General features: G+C 42.3%; 2 protein-coding genes across 4 annotated transcripts in view; both read right to left on the bottom strand.

Moving 5' to 3' along the window:
• LOC148082512 (insulin receptor substrate 1-B) overlaps positions 1-9,981 on the bottom strand; it is a 41,099-nt gene extending 31,118 nt beyond the window's left edge. Inside the window, exon 1 of the mRNA XM_087789717.1 lies at positions 9,433-9,981. Within this exon, the coding sequence (XP_087645843.1) occupies positions 9,433-9,781 (349 nt within the window). The 5' untranslated portion in view covers positions 9,782-9,981. The remainder of the gene's footprint in view (positions 1-9,432) is intronic.
• Positions 9,982-11,199: 1,218 nt separating this feature from the next.
• On the bottom strand, positions 11,200-22,172 carry agfg2 (ArfGAP with FG repeats 2). 3 transcript variants are annotated; one of them, XM_087789714.1, is made up of 14 exons: positions 21,889-22,172; positions 21,142-21,235; positions 20,485-20,600; positions 20,266-20,410; positions 19,954-20,077; positions 19,794-19,898; positions 18,861-18,893; positions 16,530-16,766; positions 14,869-14,941; positions 14,419-14,459; positions 13,579-13,698; positions 12,706-12,825; positions 12,144-12,214; positions 11,200-12,072 (listed from the first exon to the last, which is right to left on the bottom strand). In XM_087789714.1, exons 1-14 carry the CDS (start codon positions 22,053-22,055, stop codon positions 12,025-12,027), a joined length of 1,494 nt encoding a protein of 497 aa, XP_087645840.1. In that variant the 5' UTR covers positions 22,056-22,172; the 3' UTR covers positions 11,200-12,024. The 3 variants fall into 3 exon arrangements, with proteins under 3 accessions (XP_087645840.1, XP_087645842.1, XP_087645841.1); XM_087789716.1 differs by having other exon boundaries at positions 13,612-13,698; XM_087789715.1 differs by lacking the exon at positions 18,861-18,893.
• Positions 22,173-23,883: the final 1,711 nt, after the last annotated feature.

The following is a 23,883-nucleotide window of genomic DNA, read 5'->3' as shown; positions in this document are numbered from 1 at the left end:
TGCACTCCTACAAGATATTAAAGTTGATTTACAACAGTTTTCAGAGCTTGCAGTCATGTTTGTATTGCAGTAGCATGTTGTCAAGAATGTTTAAAATCAGCATAAATTCATATTAATTTGTTCTTTATGGTCTGATCCCTACGGAAGTGTCATTTCAAGGATAAATAAAAAATATCTATATAGACATACAGTATCTATAGATACACACATCTTCTGACTCAAGCTTCTCATATGTGTATATAGAGCAACTGAAAGATGCTAGTTTTTGTAAAATAAATAAAAATTCTTAATATTCAAGTTCAAACAGGTTTAAAAAGAATAGAGTTAAATAGAGTTTCATATATCATTTTAGTCTAGTTACAACAGTTTATGAAAGCATGGGACTCAAAATATGTTTTTTATTAGTGATTTATTCCTTTATTTTCCTCTGCAAAGTAAAAGCTCATATTCGTAACACATGAATGGTGGTGATGGTCAAATTGTATTGTCTGCCATATAAGTAATGTGCTGAGCAAGTCAGGTCAACATCTTGATGACATCATAACAGTAACGCAGCCGACGCATAACAAATAAAAACTCTGGTCAAGCAGGTCACCGCATCCTGATTTATTTGCCATCGACAGTTTAAATTTCAACACCCTTACTCAGATTAAGAGTCTCGTATTGCTTCCGTTGCTCGTCGAGAGGCCCTTAAACACAATCTGAAGAATGTATTGTTTGTTTTGAATACAGTGAAGCCTTAAACCTGATCCTTCGCTTAACTCACGTGTCCACACATTCCCAAGCAAAGGGGGAAAAAAAAGAGGGTCACTCCAACACGGAATCATCCACTGTCAAAAGCACTGAAGTCTTTCAGGCTTCAAATGCCACCAAACACAACTGAAGTGGTTACATGAGGAGGTTGATCTTACATGGAACCACATAAATTATAGAGATACGTTCTTCCCCCGGGATATCAACAGCGCAGGCGGAATGAAGATTTCTGCAGGGACTTCACTACCTTTTTTTTTACCATTTTACATAAGGTTATCCGTCGGTGAGCCTCACTGAGGCGTCTATACGAGTAACAAGAAAATGAAAAATAGAATTAAAAAACAACATTTGTGCTGAACCTTCTAGCAGACCTGGTCTTGAGAGCTGACCTCGAATAAGCTGTAACAAATATCTGTTCATGCAAGGTTTGATTTTGAGAACACCAATGTCTTTATAAAGTCAAAAGAAAACAAGCTACACTAGCGTATTGACGCACCACTTGTTTACCCCAGCGCCACACGTGAAACCTGCAGTCTGCGGGTGGCTAGAGAATGGCAACCTTGCCGGCCAACACTGCCGTCTATTCATGCTCCTCCCTGGAGATCCTCGTCTGTGTGCAAAGAGGCTGTAATGGAGGCCATTTTTTTTTCTACTGAGACTTTAAATATGAGAGGAGATATTGACATTGAGGCTGAGCTCTCTCATTACCGTCCTGCTATAAGGGACTGTGTGTTTAGCAGCCTATACGGAGCTGATATTTACCCTGCTGGATGCCAGCTGGGAGCCCGAAAACTCCTCCCTGAGTGACAGGGAGATTATTGTTATGGTTTTCTCACAAGCACTTAGGAAGTAAGACTTCCATACAGGATATAAGCAGAGAGAGATTGTGCGAGATAGCAGGGTGTTGTGGTGAGAGGAGAACACAGTGGATGAGGGTTCTTTAAAAATTAAAAAGCGACACCAAGCAAACACAAAGAGCAAGAGTTCCATCTAAAAATGACTATCTATACAAACTGCACTTAAGAATAAGTTAATATTTAGGTAGTTTTTTTAAGATGACCTTGAGGCTAGCGTTTTACCAAACACAAGATTCACGATCAGATCCACAAAAGGTTCTGTTAACTCTGGCAAAGAAACGACTGATCCCGTTTCAAGTTTGTGACCTCATCGGCCCAGCATTCCACACATCACCCTCAAGACTGGAAACTTCTAAAAACGTTCCCCGACCACCGACTCCTCAACATCAGGGTCGCTGGGCGACAGCAGACAGCTGGGTTTTGTCCTGGCAAGTGTTGTAGTAGAAAGACTGTAAGCAGTTGCAGTAAACACTGGCTTGCATGTGTGCACAATTTTCCTCTACATCCAACCCCCTTATCTTTCCCGCGCCATCTGTGGAGCCCCGATCCTGGCCCACAACCATGAAACCGATACTTCCTAGCTCACAAGATGTTCTTCACTACCAGGAACAATCTTAGCTCACGACAGCAGCAACAAACAGTGAAGTGAAATATGATATTGTCTGTTAGTTGAGTGTTTGCGTGAACGGTTGTCACTGTGGTTCTTGCAACAGTTCAGCGTGTCGCTGCCTCTCACCCCAGGCAGCTGGGATAATGTGCTAGAAACAAGAGGTTTTTTAAGAGACAGGAAAAAAGCAGAGAAGAAAAGTTCTTATGTCTGTACCCATTTAATTTGTTTTGTTATGTTATTTATTTATGATCGATGTTATAGATTGGAACTGTAGATACTGAGCATGGTGGTGATTTTCTTCTTTTTATCAGCAACCCTTCATTGATCCTCCTGCTCTAAGCCCATCACACCAAGGTCACCGTCTCCCGCTACAGTTTCTGACCCCTGGATGGCATCACTAATGGACAGGTATCAGCCGGTGGGGATCAATACAACCGAAGGTTGAAATGTGTTTAAAGTGCAACGAGTTCATGCGGCATCAATGTACATAAGCACATCGACTAAATGATTCACTTTGCTGCCTGGCCTTGCTTGGCTGTCAATCAAACGTGGGCACTCTATTGATGGTTTGGATCTCACTCTGATGAAGCCCTCAAGGCTGGTGCTGACTCACGCCCGTCGTGTTTTGATGCAAGTGGCTGCAGCAGGACATAATTGCTCACCGGCCAGCTTGTGCAGTTTAATAAAATTACAGGGTGTTAATGTGAGCAAACTATCTAAGCTGAGAAAATCCCCCGAGGCAACAGGCTGCTGCTGCTGCCACCGAAGAGAGTCGACGATATTCTCCTAGTGACTCTGTCCTGTGCCGTCCCGAGAGAACACAAGTGTGTCACCGGCATCCGACTCTCCAGACAATAATTACAAACTAATTAGAGAGATGAGCGCAGATTAACTGCAGCTTAGCGCTCAATCGCTCGGCTCAGCTGGACGCTCGTACGATCTGTGGACCTGATGACACTCCAGACTCCAGACTGTCAACCAACTTTTCACCCACAAGTTGTTCTTTATCGAAACTAAATGACCAAACGTGTGGGAAATAACATCAAGTTACTGGAGGAAAGAGATATCTGTGAGGATAATTGGGGAATAAAAACTTGCAAGAAACTGTTAAGACTTTGATGATTAATGGATACATCTCAGAGATGAATCGCTACTCTAGAACAGTCTATATTAAGAGAATATGGAAATAAAAGGATAGAGATGTGGCTAATTTAGGTTTGACATCAAGACGTTTGGTTCTTTGCATTGTGTCCTCAATCTGACACAATCTTTTACTCTCAACCGTCATCTTAAATACAGTAAGAGATGCTTCCCTTCAGTTCCGTCACGCCGTCCTGCTCACACCAAGGTCTTCAAGAGGTGTAGAAAATATATGCTTTTTTGAGTGGGGTTATTTACGACATAACTGGTGGCTTTTTAAACAACCCTTCTGTTGCAAAAAAAGCTCGTTCTTAAACTGCATTATAAAGAACTAAAGAGTCTGTCTTTCTATGAAGATGTTTTCCTCGTCTCATTATCAATTCTTTAATATATGAATGAAAGTCTTTTGAACGGTCGTCTAAACGGCTCTTTAAATTGAGGTTACAGAAGCTTAAATACACGTTCTTAAGTGATGACAACCTAAGCCGACAGCTGATATGAATAATGCATTTATAATTTAAAACCTATTTAAAAGAAATGGGTCAAACAAACAATACAAGAAAAAAAAATTAAGAGTTGCTTGAGCTACATAAACAATAGTTGATATCATTCTTTTTTGTATGGAACATCTATGAAGCAACACAGTTTTGTTTGTACGTCAGGAATATATCTTTCCACTCATTAATTGCCTTGACATTTTGTCTTATTGGGGTCAATGATTAGGGATGCTGCGTCCGAGCTACCGAGCTTTATAGGCAAACAAAGATCGAGGTCAACACCTCCAGATTAAGCCTTTACACACTCCACTGCCTCCTAATAGCCAAGCAAATAGCCGTCCTCAAGCCCGATACTGTACTTGCTGCCGAGGGGGTCTTACTGGACTCAGCTGAATAAATAACTCTGATCCCGATATCGCCAGCACGCCAGCTGGCCCCTGTTTGTGTAGCGATGGGCTGCTCGAGGTGAGCCCGTGATTCCTGGGTTGCCTCAGGTGAGAATCCCAGGCTCTGCGAGATACCGAGTATGGCGTCTATACTGTTTATACAGTTTCCTCTGTTTATAGCCACGAGGAAGTCATGCCGCGACGCTTCAAAGCAACGCAATTATTCCAAACTTAAAGCCAAAGCTGCAGCCGAGGCGTCACACTGAGAGCTCTGCCCGGCCCTTCGAGCCGCAGAGATTTTCAAGGGCCTCCACCGGCAGCTGAGCAGGTATGGAAAGGAGGGAGTGGCTGCTGGAAGCTAAATGATTGGGACGCTGCAGCATCTCTTGGCTCACACACATCAACTCCTGCCTGTTCTCACTCGGCAGGCTCGGAATTCCTGTGCCTCCCAAACAGGAACATTCCCAATGCCAGGGGCGGGGCCTTTGAGCCAGTGGTAACCATAGGGGGATTCCGTAGCACCGCCTACATCATGAGGACAAGTCTCTATACAATTCCACGCCGTTGAAGACTATGCTTAGGATCCACGAGATTATTGATACAGGACTATTTATAGACGTTTCTAATCATTGGATCAGAGGTTTATAAAATGTGTCACATATGACTATTCAGTTTAAATTGATGTGCTTCTTGGATACAAGCCTGCGACTCTAGCAAAGCTCTTAACCAGATTAAGGCAACACAGTTTGGTAAAAGTCCATCTTGGTTTTTTTCCCAGACTCCGTCACACATTAGATCTCACCATCCTGCGTCGTTTCTCATTTGCCTTCCCACATCATTTCTGAACCGGCTAGTGGTGCGCGTTTGTATAGATTTGAGCCACGATAGGCGAGTGTTGTCATCAGCCTGCATGTTAATCTTTTAATAAATACTTGAACTTTTAACTTGCATGGGTCAATGAGATTGAACACGTACACGGAAATGAGGCATTTCTCTAAGGCAACGAGGTTAGCTCTTTACCTTCGACAACCCTTGTCAAATTGTGGCCTCTCAAAAAGTATTGGTCTGGTGTCTGGGTACGATACTCATTTTCAAAAGTATAACTACCACCCTAACCATTTTTCACTACCTGAGACCTTCACTTGTTATCATAGTTGCATTTTCCTTTTTTCACAACTGTATTTTATTATACATATTTCATATCTGGTTCTGTTAATCGTTACATGTTGTAACAGGCGATTTTTTATGTTGAAACATTAAAAAAAAAAAAAAAAAAATCACTAATGAAAATGGTATCGAACATTTCAGTATCGAGTTGACAACTTAAGTATCATGTCAACTCTTATTAGAAAACCAGCGCATGCCAATGAGCATGTGAACAAACCATTGTTTGTCAACTATAAGCAGTACAAGCACACAATAATTCCAATACACCATTAAAATATAATGTCATCTCTATAAAAAACAAACATATCCACCCCTCTTCATATTTGAGCCATGTTGGAAGTAAGCTATGACTTCTGGACCTCTGGCGCGGAGGATGAAACAAATTGTAAGAGTGATTTTAAATAAAATACTTAAAGCTAAATTGACCTTTCAATTTATATTTATTCCCAATATTGTGACATATCGTAACATGATTGTATTGTGAGCCACATATTGTGACATGCATCGTATCGTGAGGTTTTTAGCAAGTCATCAAGTATCGTTTTTGAGCAACATCGGGCAGAACTAGTCTCATCACATGGTTCTGTCAATTTGATGTTGATTTTGTTTGTTGATCAAATGCTTCTAATATAGACACTGCAGAGGAAAATACAATATTTACAGTTGCACAGACATTTCAAGGTGGTTAGTTTTAATCTACACAAGTGAACTCGGGTGACTAGGTCTGAGGTGGAGGAAGGGAGTAAAGGAATGAAGGACCAATCAAAGCTCTAAAAGTGCACATACCACAGCAGCTTTATTACAGGCTACCACACTCAAACACCTTCAAGTCTACATTTAAGCTATTTTTGGTGAGTGCAAGTTTAGGCAGAGACCTTTTAAAGTTTCCAAAAGCCTCCCAGCGAGAGGCCGGATCATGTTTGTCTGACTCGCGTCCAAACTAGACGGTGAGCTCCAGCACATGGCAGACGGAAATGCCTGCCAACATGGGAGTTTACACAGCGGCCGGCCGCGGCTCATTGTCACCGCCAACAAGGAGGATTTACAGTGAAACCCAACACTCGCTCCAACAAAGCGGCTGAAGCTGCGCCAGATCTGCAGAGGAGACACAATCGTAGCAGCGTCAACCAGCAAGAGGTAGAATAGCCACATGGCTGTGAGTCCAACCCAATTGTGAAGTTCACTGAAAGTGGGTTTGAGAGTTTGAAGAGGGAGACCTGAACCGTCCATAGTGATCAAACATTTATAACAGTTCCATCATGAATGCCTTTAGGAAGTGTCAAGTCACTTTAACAATAACTTTAATGATTAAATGTCGTTTAAGAGCCTGTCCGGCTCTGCAAACATACCTCACACCAGAGAGTCAACAAACTAAGTTATTAAGTCACCAACTACACCTCGGTGTTTGTTTGAACTTGCACTGTTAAAACAAACACTGATAGTCTTTAAAAACAGACTCTGGACAAGAATCTAAACAGACGTACATTTACAGAGACATAACTGATCAAGTCAGCGTGGACAGTCGAGAGAACAGTTTCACCAGCTGTGCTGACCTTCATGTATAGAATGGTTAACATGAACGCTTGTCACCTTCACACCACCTGCTGACTTTGGAATTTAATTTTGAAGAGTTCATAGTTGTACACTTTTTTCACTGAGGCCTCTTAACTAATTTGCATTACACTAGTACCATTTAGATTGTTTTTCTAAATGGATAAAGTCTTTAAACGTGACACGATTGATATGTCTTTTGCGCAGCACTGAGTCATCCAAGACATCAGAAGCTGCAAACCTCAGAGAAATATCATTTTTCACTTCCGTTACTAAGAGCCAGACTTAATAACTGTCTGGAGGATAAAAGTCTGGTTAATGACTCATGTCGTAACATAACAGCCCAGTTAATGATTCACTACTTTCATCAACAACCACAAGTGTTCCCCTTTCAATTTTTCAAGTGTTTACATCCGTCAAAACTATTTTTGACCCTTTAAACGTTTTTCATTTTGTCGGAAATGTGTCCACGTATCTTGCATTAAAGCAATGTTCGCCGAACAACAACACGTTTATTCACCAAAGTCACATGAATATCGATGAGTTTGTTCTGCCTTATAATGTCATGTATTTGTACCTTTTATATATTGTTTAAGGATTATCTCTTAATTGACACACCTGGATGTTATTATAGTCATTGATTTTGATTTATTCAACTAAAAATGGAAATGTATACAAGACAGATATAGCCACAAATTACCCTTCTCACGCTTAAATTAATCTCAGTGTAAAATAATAATTTTTAAAAAGCACCATTCAATATCATTTCCCTTTCGCTGGAAAGAACGTGTCAATGTCATCCATTTTACCAATGGACCACCTGTTGTACTTTCAACATTTTGCCAGCTCAATGCAATAACGTTGTTGGTCTGCAATAAACAGTTACATGTTTTCTTACCAATTAAAAGATTCATAGGAAACGATTTGGCAAAGGAATCCTAGTTTTTGTTAACTTTGAAATCAAGTATTTCTCTTTGTCACTTTTCACACTCCCACATGCCAAAAGTTCAATATTTGGATGAGAACAAAGACGCTTTTTATATATATAAAAAAAATAAAAAAAGGATCAGATCTTTATCGCACTTTTACTCATTTCTTACTACAAGCAACAACTTTCTCTGGTGATCTGTGTTTGCGTAGGAATAATGGCATGTTTCCCTCAAAATTAAGTCAACCCCAAAGTGATCCTTCGTGAGCGGAAGCGTTGCCAGGATGATGTCGGTCCCTCCAAATTAAATATGTGAATTTAAGCACCATTCCAAAGAAGTGGTCTCACACTTTCTCCCCCATTAATTTCCTCGCCATTCCCAGGGTGGCATCGGAGCGCCAGCATCTGTCCGCTCGCATTCCTGTCTCTCCTCCGTCTTACAGCGACCCGTCAAATACTTGAGTGTGCCGTGGACACAAACACAGGGCGCCGGTTGTGCGAGAGCAACCGAGGCGAGTCGAGAGTGTTGACACAGATCCCACATGTGTGGAGACGAGCAGCCATGCAGCCGCTGGCCGGTGGAGGCTGCACACCTCCGTGCCAGTCGACCCTACAAACTTGCTTTTCTCTTGAAGGACTCAAGTGCTCTGGAGCATCTACTGGTGCATTCAGTGATAAATAAAAACATTTGTCAGAGGAAGGAAAAATGCTGAGTAATATCATCCCTGGTACGTTCATGAAGTATATCATGAGTTTGCAGCCATGCTACATATAGAGTAAAATACCTACTGAAAAATCAGTTTATGAAATATTAACGCCATTCTTGACCTGCTGACCTGTGACAGTATTCATTTCTCGAGCTGGACAGAGGTCGGCTCAGCAGGAGAGAGCATTAATAAAACATCTCACACCTCTTCAGAAGAATCACAGTCGGACTCTCGTCCTGAAGCATGATCCGTGCAGCCGTGACGGCCATAGACCGACGACTGGAGCGTGTGATGCGCTTCTTCACCACACCCTCCTCCGCCGGGTTCACTCCTGGACCTCAGGTGTTTCAGAAGTGAATCCAACAATCAGCTGCTTTATGTAACAGAGGAGCAGGTCATGTGTGTAGAAGCACCTTGAACCCTTATCTCTGTTTGTCCAGATTGCATCACGTGTCCCTGATGGCCACACACACACACACACACACATATATATTCAACAGGTGAGCTCATGGCCGGGATCACCGGGGCAGCTGTGTTTGCACAGACACCCTCCAAGAAGCTGATCTTAATTGACCATTTAAAGCCCATAACTCTGGTGTGACGTCACCAGGGCTATTTACACACGTCCTGAAAAGTATTGAGTAAATAAGTGGTGACACAAGTTAAGAAGGTGACACAAGTCAGGAGGGTCTGCAGGAGCAGATAAGAAGTGATAAGTAAGGGAGGAAAAAAAACATTTTGTGTTCAATGGAGGTTATGTCCCGAGTTGCGCTGCCACGTTTCTCGTGTGTGTGTGCGCGCGTGTGTGTGTGTGGGGTGGGGGGGTTTGCGCTTACTTTTGCACTGGAGCTCCACCATGGCCTGGTACCACTCGTCCTGGTCCGCCTCGCTCTCCGCCGCCACGGCGAAGCTCTCGGCGCGCGTGTACAGCACGATCATGTGCTTGTTCTTGGCGTCCGCGCGCTTGTTGATGTTGAAGCAGGTCTCCAGGGCCACGGCTTTCTTGGGCACGGGGGCCTTTCCGCGGAATTTCTTCTCGCTCTCGTAGTACTCCAGGCGGGCCGGACCGCGCTCCGAGCCGGCGCGGAGCACGAAGTAGCGCCGGTGCATGGACTTGTGTTTGCGGAGGTAGCCGCTCCGGCGCACGTCCTCGCAGCTCTGGGGGTCGCTGGGCTGACCCTCCATGGTCTCCTTCAACTTTTTCTCTTTTTTCTCCTCCTCTGTCTTCTGCAAAAATTCAGCGAGGAGACTCAAACATCTCCCGGCGCTGCTGCTCTCCTCCAGGCATGTGCGCGCGTTTGGTTCGACGGTTATTTATAGTTTTTTTCTTATTTGTTTTTGCTCTTTTTTCTGCAAGTTTTCCACGCGGTCCAGCACGACGCAAAGCTTCCCCCCCACACACTCCCCACCCCACTCTCTCGTCCACTACACCCACTCTACTACCGAGCTCGTGCGCCCGCGTCGAGTCCCCCGCCGGTGCACGCGCGTCCACGTCCACGCCTCGTCCCCCGGTTCAGTCGTGGCGCGGGAGCAGCGACCGTCAGACTGTCACTCAGAGCCGCACTCTAGAACATGGTGCGTTCACTGACCCCGCCCAGAGTCCGACAGCAGGGTCCTACCAAGAGCACATGGAGCGACGTTTCATAACACTTTTGTATTTACACACAGATGTAGGCGCCTCCCAATGTACTGGCGGTTCCTTTTAACAACTGGACTGTTTTTTTTAATTAAATGTATTTATAAAAAAAAAATATGAAATGACGTGGTGCCTTCACGTCCATACATGCTTATAAATCAAGAGAACGCACAACTTTTAAGATGCCTACGAAATTAAATCCCACTCTTGTCTGTTTAAAAAAAAGAAACAGTTTTTATTTTTAGACTGAATCACACCGCAATAAATAAAGGTTAGCTATATTAAAAAAATATGAAGACACATAGTTCTAGACTCGTTGATAGCGAGGGGGATTCAATTGTGTTCTCTTGCACAACTCCAGTGTTCAGTTCAGTTCTGTTTATTTAAAACTAAACTAACAATAGTTATTCGTTTACACACTTATATGTTTTCACTTCAAAGTAAGTTGATAAGTCACTTTTCGCTCTGATAGACACGTGAATATGTCACATGCATGCAATAAATCAAAAAAGTTAATAAATGTATTTAGAAAAGTAAAAGTGTGTGCAATTATTTCCAAAAAGTAATATATCTGTTTAATCTCGTTTAAAGAACCAAGTGTTTTTTCGTACACATCAAAACAATCAGCTTTTACGAAAAAAAACCCAACCAATTTAATTAATACACATTTAAAGAGTCCTTTATATCTATATCAGAATTGCTCATTTTACATTTTTTGCGATAAAATCTTTATATATTTTTGACGAACCAGAGACGCACAGTGCACGTAACATTCGTTCAAATCTAAGAATAGCTGGTGCGATCCCAGAAAGCGATTCTAATTTTGCACAACGTCCATGTTTGTTATGCAATACATTTCCAAAAGTAACCTCGTGTACCAGGACACAGAAGGGTGGGCTCCATCCGCCCCCTGCTGTTCAAATCCACCTCCAACGCGCGCACGAATAAACAACCGGAGCCATCTGTGTTAAGAAGCAACAAACTGTTTATGAACGTGACGAACTTGACACTTTAAAAAATGTAACATGGAACACTCTGGTATTTTTGGCAAGATGAGGGGGAATAAACAGTCTCCCTAAATCAAACAAAAATATTTGGTCCGGTTCAGAAAAGCAAAGACATTTCTTAGACATTAAAATCTAATCTAAAGTAGCTTTTTTTTTTTTTTTTTTACATTCACTAGCATCTCCTTTTAGCCCTCTAAGCTCAGTCAGCCTGAGAGAAGACAGTGTCACCTGCACACACACACTCGTGACTGAATACCTGTGTATTGCATCACTGAGCTGGTGGGGTAGTAGCACACGTCTGGAAACTTGAGCTGCAGAAACAGGGTCAAGTTATCAACTGGCGTTCCCCTCTGGATGTCTAAAAAAGGCAGGAGACAATGCTGATGTGTTTAAAGAGCAGCTGCTTGTTTGCACTTGAAAGCAGGGAATGAAAGCAGCAGTAGCAGCAGTGACTCGGATGAAGGATCTGCAAAAAAATCATTTAGGCGTGTTTCGCTCGGGACTCTCGTGGAGCCCTGAGGTGGCATCTACTGGCACACCAACACTTGTTAAACATACCGACAGCAGGCAGACTAACTTTTCCTGGAAGCATTCATGCCATCGCTCTCTTCAACACCCACGCAAATGAACCAACACTGACAAACATGGAGGGGAGGGGGACGGCAGGTCGTACCCCCTCCCTCAGAGGTTGAAAATACTTCAGAGGCATTGAAATGGCAGTGACTCCTCAGGTTCACTTCTTCCAGGGTTCCCAGAGATGGGTGTGTGTGGGGGTGAAAGGGGGATCAGATGAAAGGGTTTCGTGACGTCCCTCTACTGGGGTAAACATTCCCCTGAAAGACAAAAAGAAGGGTGAGAACCAGTAAAAAGGACCTCTTTGCCAGGCGACGACAGGGCTACTCACTGTAAACGGGTTCACCGACATCGGCCGAGGGACTTTGGGCTGAGAATCGGAGGCAGGGAAGGAGCCAAAGCCTGGAAAAAAGAACCCAAAAAATATCCAGTCTGCTTCCAGAATATGTCAGTTAAAGCAATCTTTAATGGGCGTCACTGTCAGCCAGTGCTTGTTCTAAGAGTCCTCGAAGAAGGGTAAATGCTTTGACCTGATTTAGTCCGTTGGGTCGTGCTTATCAAGTATTAATATGAAAAGGTTTTCTCTAAAATATCACGGAAGGGAGTCGGGAACATGAGTGGGAGAAAAAAAGGCAGAACATCCAGTTTCATCAAATTTGAAAGATGCAGAATGAAGCCATAGTTAAATGTCTTATAATATATATAATTGCAACTAAAAAAATAGACTAGCATAGGTTTGTTACTGAATAACATAAGTTTTATACTGAAGTTAATGTTTTCAACATTTTTTGAATTCAAACATATTCATTATATATACATGTTTCAACCCAAAACAGATGAGGATTGAAGAATAAGAAACTCTGTCATTTTCAATCCATAAAGAAAATAATTACCGTTGGCTTCTTGGTCATGAGCGGACTCGTGCGCAAATGCATTCTGGGAGGTGTGAGCTGGGAACGACGCAGACGTTGGGAAAACCGAGGTGGGAGACGTGACCACCGGACCCGACTCACCTGCAGAGTGTAAAGAGATTTGACTGCAGTGCCCCCTGCCGGCCACGATGGAATAACAACATTGGGACGCACACCAGAGAAAACGTACGACCGTACCTTTTAAAAAAAGTTTAAATGTTCATCTTACCCACAGTTAGAAAGAACAGTGCTTATAATCTTTATCCACATGTGACTGCAAATACTTGTCTATAAAGTTATTATTCACCTCAGAATACTGTTACATACTAATACTACAGGTACGATTGCATCTTCAACAAAATTGCCTTATTTGGCCTGATCATATGTAGCTGCATTTATTAACTATCGTTTTGATTTAAGCAAAACTTGACAAAAGAAAAGTTTGCTCTAGTGGATAAATCACTCCTATTATCGCCATCAGTTTTATAACTAGAATTATCATTAAATTACACTTGATATGCAAGAAAGAAAAAAAAAGGTTCAACCTGCAAAAAAAAGATGCTCGATGTGGACTTTGGAAAATTTGGTTCTAAAAGGCTCTATTTTATTCATCACCTTGTTCATTTATTCATCTCCATTGCTTATTCTGAACATGACAGGGTTGCTGCTAGGCAAGATACGGGGGGCAAGACCATGACAGTGGCTTCACTGATGGAGAGCCAAACTTAAAAAACAAGGCAAATTATGTTTACTACTATCTAAACTGAAAAAAACACCAATAGTGGTTTTCTCTGTTATCTTTGCACAATGATTGTTAATAATACAAATTAAAAATGTGTTTAAAAATGTGTTTACCCTCCTGTAAAGGGACTGTTGTGCGGGTCTCACCTCCTGAGGCGCTGCTGAAGGGGTTACTAGGGGACAGAGCGATGGACTGCTGGGAAGCAGAGCTGGAGCTGAAGGGGTTTGGGAAATCTGAGAAACACACACAGTGGGAGGGGGTCACGGCGAGATAATAGACAGTTTTGGGGGTTAACAGAGAACATTCCTGACTATTCAGACACATTGAGAAACGCAGATGAATCGTAATTAGGGCTGTTTGGGGAGACGAAGGATGTAAACACACACTAGAAACACTTTCTGTGAAAAACAAGTCAGTCTATGAAGTTCGATGAACACAAACTGCAAATTCATAGTTTAATTTACTGATTTATCTAATATATTTGTATTCAATGCTTCACATAACACTCGCTTCGTTTTGTTTAGCTCTGCAATACCCATACATCCCCACTAGATGGCCTCATTTAACTTAATTAAATTGAGTTGCATTAACTTTAATTTCACTTCTTCACACTGTTTTCTGACCCAACCTGTACGGATTGATGACCACAAGAGTGAGGGCTGGGTATTGGTCAAGAGGATAAAACCGATTATTATTTATGTTTTGCTGCCATTTAAAGCATCACAACAGTTCATATTAGATCTTAATAAAGTTTTACCTTACCTTACCTTAAATTTATAATAAAGCCCATAAATACAAAGATTTATTGATGGTATGCCTATATAACATTTATTAAAAAGTTGACATAATAGGATTTTTTTATACACAGCTTTGCGGGGATCAAATGGTTCCAAGCCGTCACAATAAAAATGTAATACGACATCTGTAACACTACAGAGCAGAGTGTAGCATACTTGTAAAAGTCTGTGAGGTTGACGTGTCGACACCAGGAGAGCTGGAAGAAAAAGAAGAGTCACACACACACACACGCACACACACACACACCCACACACAAACACACACACACACACACACACACACGAGTCAACAGAGAGAGGATATTAAAATGTTATCAACAGTAATAACCTGACTGTGTAGCAGATGTTTCGCTTTTATTCCTATCATTTGTTCAGAACAAACACTGAAGCCGCTGCAATATCTGCTCAGTGGGAGGATGAACAAGACAAGTTGAGGAGACACTTCTTCATAGTGGTTCATCCGTTTGTTCTCAGATGTCGAGGATTACATTGTTAGGATAACCTCGGATATGTTGAGGTCATGTGATGAAGATACTATTAATTTGAATCACTGGTTTAAACTATATGCTTAGTGTTGCTAATGTGTGTTATAATAAAGATGTTTACCTGGCAGGAGTAGAGCTGGACGACAGTCTGTTCCCAAATAGGGTGCTATACTGCGGGGGACCAGCAGGTGGCGCTGTAAATAATGAAAATATCCTTGAGTATTTAATAAAGCTCTTTCAACAGCCCTGTCATTCTGCTAACAGATTACTAAAAGTGATTAAATACGTTTGTCTGTTGAAGAGGCAACAACATTTCACGGTGGTGGAAGTACAAGCAACACTGAGCTGTTGACCGGTGAATCGTGGAAATAAACAACAGCAGAACTGATTAGAAACAAGTCAGAGAGCCCTGGAGTTCAATACAAACAAGCAAGAATCAGCAGCACAAAGTCTTGGCATTTGTAGGAATGTTATGTAACCAGCGTAACCGGGCGTGACAATCTGGTTTACATGTTGCAATGTTTCTCCATCCAGCTACGAAATATCCGGACGCTTTTCGTGACATACTCTATTAGAAAAGAGAGATCATACTTTTGAATCTTAAAACTGCACCATTGCCCCTTATTGTCTTACTTCTCTTTAATAAGCATTACAATAACTGAATGTGAGTCAATTGAAAACCCAATAAAACCACATCTAAAACATTAAATGTTTTTCTTTTGGGGGTACTTTAGTGGGAAATATTTAAGGGTAGAGTTGTGGGTTACCTTGTACCTGCAGCTGTAAAGACTTGCGTCATTATTGGATACACTCCAGAGACTCTGTGCCTTGGCCTGGTCCCAAAAACACTCTTGCAACAAATCTTTTTCTGAACTTTAACACCAGCTTAAACGCTAAACTCTGCATTGCAGGTGAAAAACACTCCAGCCAATAACTAATACTGCAGCAGGACAACTGAGCTGGGACTGAAGTTTACTGACACAAATGATACTGAAGCACGTTTACATCCTGTTCTTGAAGCCTTTCATCCCTAAATGCACCTCAGGCTTATTTATACAGCTTAAACTTAACTGCCTTATTCTCATTAAACTCACAATATCTCTTACTCTTAAGCTATTGCAAGCAGTGTTTTTAATTACAACTCTAAGATAAGATGAGACAAGTTTTTATTCCTCCCACAGTGGGTACAGTTGCAAAGTATTAGCAGAGAAGATCACAGAATTATTTTGAGCATATTGCAAAATACATCACAGCCATAAATAAGTAACTCATGAATGTATTTAAAAATATATAATATACTAAGATCATTGATTAAATATTAATATGAATATATCACAGGCATTTAACCTCAAACTAAGACAGAGGCTGAATAAGTAAAAGTAAATCATAAAGGGTAATTATTATGAGAAGAGATTATCTATAAGATCCATTAAACAGCAGTTAAATAATGCAACTTTAAGTGAACTCCAGTTCTGAGAGTCATTGCCGATTCCTGCGGCCAGAACAGCTCGATTGCATTTGCTTCACCAACTAAAAATGCCCATAAAAGCAGTGAATTGATAAAATGAGATTGAAAAGTTTCATTTTTAAAGTCTAAATAATTACTCAAAGTTGATTTTCATCATCTTATTATCAGTTATAATGTGTGTTGTTGATGAAATTTGTTAGCATAACATAGTAATGTAATGATAACCATCGCTAATAACACTATTTTACTGCTTTAAATGTTGAAGTTCTGTTCCTGCCTAGTCATTATTCATTGTTGCTTCATTTATGTTTTACCTGCGGGGGGCTGCGGGTCACAGAAAACACTGTCCAGGTGTGACACTGCGGCGTAGCGGTCCTGATGGTTGGTGCAACTAGCTGCTGTGGTCGACGGAGCGCTGCCGGTCTGCGGCTGCGACAGGGACTGAGGCAGGGTCTGCTGCTGGGGCCGGTTCAGACCTCCGAAGTCCACGCTGATGGATTTGGGGAAGGCTCTGAAGGGTCCGGTGGACCCCGAAGCAGAAACTGTACGACCTGAGACACAGAGAACAAGACAGAGTGCTGACTGAAGTAAATATTTACTGGATTAAATATGATTTAATATGTTTTAAAAAAACTTTATTGATACCCTAATTGTCAACTTTGTTGCTGTGTAAAGCATGTAAAAGTAAGTAAGTAAGTAAGTAATTTATATTTATAAAGCGCTTTTCCAGACCAGGGTCACAAAGCACTTAAACAATCAAAACAATACTCACTAAAATATATACTTTAAAGGTCAAGATAACACTGAGAACAACACAGGAGTTCCAGAAAATCAAGGAAAAGCCTGAACTAATAAAAATGTCTTAAAAAGCTCTCTTCTCGAGGTCTGTTTACTGTATGTCACATGCTCTGCAACTGACTTTGGCAGCAGTTCTAAGAGACGATAAAATGAATGTAAAAAGTAAAAAATAACAAAAGAATTATCAATTGTTTGTCAAGGTTCTGTTTACAATGTTTTTTTTAAATAAAATGTTATCGTAAAAAGAAGCAAATGTTCAGGTGAACAGCCACATGTCTACTGTTCACCAGCTAATCTTCTCATCCAGTTCTTTGTTGCAGGATTCTTGTTCATGCAGGTACATGCTTACAACACATGCTCCTCAGCAAACAAAGTGACAAGCTCTCTCCTCATAAACACGGTTCACGGTCAGCCAAAAAAAAAAAAAGAAGTCTATTCTTCAGAACAAAGGCAGGAAATAAGCAGCGTGAGCAGGTAATGAACTCCATCAGAGAAACAACAACTTCATTCACAGAGTTATTAATCATGCAGGTATCAAGCAGCATGTTGGAAGGCTGTGATTACTAGGGGTGTGTATGAGTCTGTAGATACGATACGTATCACGATACAGGTCCAACAATACAACATATTTTGATACTGTAAGATCAAGGATATTTTAAAAACACACTGTCTTTTATGTGATGTTTCCTTTTAACCCTTAACTGGATTCATCAATGACGTTGACTCTCCTTTATATGCAGTGTTTACATTTTATTTAATACTATTTTCTTTGAATGGAACGTGTGTTGTTTTATCTTGTTTTACTACTGTGCTGTTTTAATGTATTGTGTCATTTTTAACTGAAGTTGATTGCTTTTATGTAAAACACTTTGTTACTATTGTTTAAAAAGTTCTATATAAATAAAATTATTATTATTATTATTATAATACGTTTGTAGTATTGTCCGACAACTTGACAGTATTTACAGACTGCGTGAAGTCGTATCTGCTTTTATATGTATTTAAAACAAAATATGTCCAAATACCTGCTTTAAAACCTTCTGCATTCAACTGTATCCTCTCGTCCTCAGTCCCCCCCTGAGCTTGCAGAATTTCATTGTCCCTCTAAATGTGGAGCATGTAATATCCGATAATATTTCTTTGCAGCACAAAAATGAACAATTGCTTTGAATATTTACAGGTTAATAGTAGATATAAAATGGATTATGTTATACAAACGTCATTGAAATATAAACCATAGAAGTACTATGATAAAAACTATGAATAATAAATAAAAATAGGATGAATTCTTCAGACGCTAATGACTATTATTTTAGGCAAATCCTACCAGCAGCGAGTAGCATCGGCCCCAACATTATCTGACGTATCATAGTTTTACCCGCAGTAACTTTGGTTAAATTATTTCAGTGACTGTGATTATAATAAATATTAAAAAAAATCATAATTAATAACAGTGCTGATCGATATTAATAGGGTAAATAAAATGTGATATTTAAGCGTATCAATTTTTTCTTACACACTTAGTGTTTACAAATTTCTGCATCAACAAGTGTATTTTCAATCTGCGCGGCTCTGGGTGTCCGAGATGATGTGAGCTTGGATCGACTCCCAACAGAGTTCTCAAGTGCCTCGACACCAATGTGGTGTGAAATATCAGTGACCCCGGCCTGTCGGGGGGGCAGCGCCCTCTGAAAATAGCATCACTTTTATCCTTCGTCTTCTCTCATGCCCTTTAGATACCAGCTTTGAAGTGACTGATGGAGCTTCTGACCTGCCCGCCATCTTGAAAAACCAAAGCCACACAAGAAAACACAGGACAGGATATGACTTGACGTTCCATGTCTTACCTAAAGTGAAGTGGTTTTTGAAAGAGCTACTGGCTGGAAGGGTGAGAGGGAGGAGAGGAGGGCAGAGATAAGGAGAGTTACAGGCAGGAGGGAGGAAATAGTTGAGATGTGTTAATCGAGTGAAGGCAGATCTCGTAGGCAGAGATGGAGATCTCATCCGGGACTCGGGGGAGTCTCCGCCACGAGGCATCGGCTCGATGAGAAACCATCCTCAAATATTCGCGGCACTAAATCCCCCCACGCAGACTCAGTGTAAACACCAGAAACCCAAACATGAATTCCAAACTAGCTTGTGAGCTGCTGAGTGTCACGGAGGAGTACGACAGGATTTCCAGCTCGGATCAGAAGAAGTAACGTCTGCATGTTTGTAGCAAAGCAAACAGAATCTGACTCAATAGTCAATAGATAAAAACACTGGCATGTAAACAAGACAAAGGTCAATACTAAGCTTGTTTTAGCAGCACGTCACCCATGAGATACAATAATTAACTCACTCATTCAACCATCATATTTTAAACAACAGTATTTTTAGTATTTTTTATAAAAATGGTACTTCGTTCATTAAGCTTGGGTTACATTTTTGTAAAGATTAACATCATTTATTTAACAACATATATTGTAAACTCAACATTGAATATGAGGTGCCATCCCTCTCAAGTAACAGCACATTAAACAGCTCTCATAGTGACGCTTTGCCGCCCAGCCAACCAATCGCAGTCGTCGATCACTTTTGACACAGGAAGATAAACGTAGCAATTTAAACGCAGTATGTTAGCGACCAATCAGCCGTCACTTAATAGAGCAGTGCGTAGAAAGGCATCATGGGAGTTCACTGTTTTGTTGGCACCATACATAGGGCAGGTGGTAAGTTCTAGTTACCGCTGATACTAACTAGACATTCATAGAAAGTTATGAATATTGTTGGGGGTCTACCTGACGGCCGAGGGAGGGCAGGGAAGGAGGGCGCGTGGGTGGGACCACCCATCGAGGAGTTCAGGGACCCCGGTCTCTGCCTCTCTATGCCACACACGCTGGGATCTGAAACACAAGCGCTAGAGTTAGACCGGGTACGATGGGCGGGGTCCAGGCTGACCTTTAAGAGGGGGGTCTCTGAAGCTCTGGGTGCAGGCGCGCGAGCGGGCGGTGAACACATCGGCGCGCATGTCGGCGGGCGAGATGGCGGGGTTCCTATCCCACGAAGGCACCTGGGACTGAGACTGCGGCACAAAAGCAGACAGAGTCAATCTGTGGCAGCACAGCAGGAGAAGACATTGTTCTTCAATAATTCATCAGCCGAGGCTTTGATGTGCGAGACCAACACTCGCTGTCGGGTCAATCCAGCGCTGTTCTCTCAGAGCTTTGATCTGCTCAACCCACACACCTTCCACTCCTCACACTTCCTCACCAGGGTCCTCGCGTTCCTGCTGTTCGGAGGAAGGTTGTGGGTGGAGGCTTGGTTGGTGAGAGGACCGTGAGCGGTGGGCACAGCCTGCACCCCCGGGCTCCAGGGCCCTTCGAAATCTCTGCGGTTTTTGCTTTTGGAAAAGTGCCTGAAGAATAAAAACAAACAAAAAAGGGTTTTGTTTTCCGGCACTACATTTCCAAACAGGTTGTGAACCCTCACCATTTCTTTTTCTCGTACTTGTCCTGGAGGAACTCTTTGAACTTCTGCGAGTCCTTCATGTCGGCGCAAGCGTCCGCTTTGGGATCGAACAAACACAACCAGGTCCTTCTCCCGATCTGGACAGAAACAGCCATGATGTCATATTTGTATCCTTGCACCAAACTTGGTCTTCAGAAGAAAGTTGTATATATTGAAATATAAATAACTAACTGCTGCAGTGCATTATGGGACTTTAAGTAGTGATGACAATAGATGGTGTGACATGAGGTCGTGGTCCAGGGAGTTTAAAATTCCTTGAAAATGATCCGTACAAAAACAGTTCATACCACAAGAAGACATTCCAGTCAGTGATTCACGATAGAACATCTCGCTCTTGTGCGATGAGCACCGCACGTGCACACGTACACACGTGCACACGCTTACCGGCGCTTACACTAAGAGCACTCGAACGCTGTAATGCACCGTCCACAGCACGGCGAGGAAATGGAGGAGGTGGGAGTCGAACTGACTCTTTTATTTTGAAATGTGTGTTTTGAAAGCGGTTATTAACTACTTCTATTACAGGGTTAGTCAATCTAGTTAAGAGTGTGTTGGACGCAGGTCATTATGGACAGAAGGTCAGTTCATATGATGGGATGCATCTGGCGTGTCACTCACCTCATTGCCATGGTTCTGGAGGAATTCCACCTCTTGTTGGGAGAAGGTTGTCATGGAGATGGACTTGACCCGGTGAGGGGGGTTGAGTCCTCTCCTGGGACACAGGTGAGAGGAGGGTTTAGGGAGGACACACACACACACACAAACACACACACACACACACACACACACACACACACACGGACGGACTGTCATATCATATTAACCGTGAGACCAGGTGACACAAACACACTCCTGAGTGACACCCGCTAATCTTGACATGCTGGTGTGACAGAGAGAGAGAGAGTGAGAGAGAGAGTGAGAGCGAGAGAGAGAGAGGGAGTGAGAGAGTGAGAGGGCGGGAGGGTGCAAGATTGCGCAATAACGCAAGTGCCGAACCTGTGCTCGTGCGCAGTGCTGGGACATGCAGCAGAGAATGTGACACTAACACACTAACAACACACTAGCAACACAAGGTTCTGACTGGAGCCTGGTGGAAGGAGAGAGGCTTTCAAACCTGAGCCAATGAAACGCAAGAGCCGCTAAAGGAGCAGCAAGTGTAGCTGCTGGAGGAGAGAGGGAGAGAGGGAGAGAGGGAGCGAGGGAGAGAGGGATGGATGACGAGAGATGGAGACTATGGATTAATACGAGCCCTACTGTTGCCCTGGCACTCCCTCTTCTAATCTCAATAAATCTGTCTCAGGCACGGTTCCGATGCCAGGCCTGATGTCCTCCCTCTGCTGAGGCTCTGAAGGAGGTTCAACTCACAGCATTCCGGAGCAGGAGGTGCAGACGAAGCTGCCGGCGGTGATGTCGGTGTACGTCACCCCGGGCTGGCTGCACTCGAAGCAGTGCTTGTTGACTCCGGACTGGGCCAGCTCCCGGACCTTACGGGAGCACACCTCCTGGTTGTCCCGGTGCTTTCGGTTCGACATGGTCTCGGGTCACCGGTGGGAGGGAGGGACTGCGTCAACCGGGGGCGCCTGTGCGGGTCCGCTCCGTGGATCCTCACAGCCGCATCGTGCAGGGTCTCTACGAGCCTCTCCGGCGGGAGGCTGCGCGCAAGAGTGACAGTCAAGCGCGCGGGCAGCGGTGGACGGTGCGGAAATTGTATTTTCAAAATAAAAGCGCCATGTATTTGCACCGCGCTTTCAAAAACGCATGCTATAGAAAAGGCGCTATACATATGCAGACTAATAACTCGTTAGTGTTTTTTTTTTAAATACAAACACTAAAATAAATAAATACATTTGACCCCTCCGTCAAACTCAAGGCAGCGGGGCCCTATTCATTCACGTGGCCCCTCGGGAGCCTATTTCACATGACTCGCCAACAATTCCAATTAAAACACATTAATGATAAAAACTAAACTAAGAATTATGTAGAATGATGTCTACCGCTGTATCCCGGGGTTGGGGTCGCGGGGAGACTGGAGTCTATCCCAGTATCATAGGGCGAGAGGCAGGGGACACCCTGGACAGGACGCCACTCCGTCACAGGGCACACAAAGACAGACAACCAACCTACGGACAATTTCCCAAAGTTTTCAATCAACCTCTGTATGTTTTTGGACTGTGGGATGAATGAATGTAGAATGATGTAGTGCCCCGATCTGTTATAATCAAAACTTTGTTATAATAATAATAATAATAATAATAATAAAATGATTTGGGTCTACAAAATGATGTAGTGACAAACAAATCCTGTTTGAAAACACAGTATATCAGCCATCTTTCAGTTTACATTAAGTATAAACTGCTCTTTAGTTCAGTTGTTTTCCACAAAACAGAAATAAAAACTATCAAAATTAATTATTATTATGTTAAAGCAAGACAGTATAATAAATGAAAATGGGTAAAAGAGAATAGATCTCGTCTCGTCTTCTTCTCGCTTATCCGGGTTCGGGTCGTGGGGGCAGAAGCTTCCTCGCCCCAGCTACACTAGTCTACCTCATCCAGGGGACCCCGGGGTGTTCCCAAGACTGTGTAAATCAGTCAAGCGTCCACATGCTGTTTTTATTTTGAAATCCAACCCGGAATTGTTGTTGCTGTCAGAAGAACGACAAACACATGCACAGCCAGCGGGACATTCCCTGTGTCGCACCACGTCAGGCACGCAAGACACATGACAACAACTATAAAGCATTTCTCTGGAACTCTGAAGCGTTGTGAACATAACTGACATTTCTGAATAGTTTATGGAGATTATTTTTTTGAAATCAAACATTTTTGTGACAAGACATACATTCAAACGAGAGGTTGTTATTGTGTAATGGTAAGTTTATGCGATACAGTTGAAGACAACAGATGTGTTGATACACATGTAGTGATGCGGTATGACCAGCAGAGGGCGAGACGAACACCGCCTTAATACACACAAACACAGTTGCACAATCCATAGCGTTAGACTGGCGTTGAGATGAAGACAGTCATTTCATAACACCTCCAGAATATATTTTTCAACTACAACATAGTTTTTGTATTATAAGAAAACCATATTTTTTTCGAATGCACACATTAAACCTTCCAAATGTTTAATTATAAACAATCCAAATAATAGATAGATAGCTGTTAAGAACAACACCTTTGCCAATGAAGTAAGTAAGTAAGTCATTTTTATTTATATAGCGCGTTTCCAGACCAGGCACACAAGGCGCTTAAACAATCAAAACAATATTCAATAAAGTATACTGTATTCTTTAAAGGTCAAGATAAAACTGATAACACAACAGGATCTTATCATGGTTCCCAGGTGTAGAACACA

Source organism: Callionymus lyra, chromosome 4 (assembly GCF_982586985.1).
Source record: "Callionymus lyra chromosome 4, fCalLyr1.hap1.1, whole genome shotgun sequence".
Classification (NCBI taxonomy): Eukaryota; Metazoa; Chordata; class Actinopteri; order Syngnathiformes; family Callionymidae; genus Callionymus; species Callionymus lyra.
The sequence above is the reverse complement of the archived record's forward strand: the minus strand, read 5'-3'. Positions and strand labels throughout refer to the sequence as shown.

Excerpts from the sequence above, each read along its gene's own strand:
- agfg2 (XM_087789714.1), bottom strand. The coding sequence starts at position 22,055 with ATGTCGAACCGAAAGCACCGGGACAACCAGGAGGTGTGCTCCCGTAAG. Across the intron at positions 21,236-21,888 it reads ACCTCCTGCTCCGGAATGCT|GAGAGGACTCAACCCCCCTC; the intron begins GTGAGTTGAACC and ends CCTGTGTCCCAG. Across the intron at positions 16,767-18,860 it reads CAAAAACCACTTCACTTTAG|GTCGTACAGTTTCTGCTTCG; the intron begins GTAAGACATGGA and ends TCTGTGTCTCAG.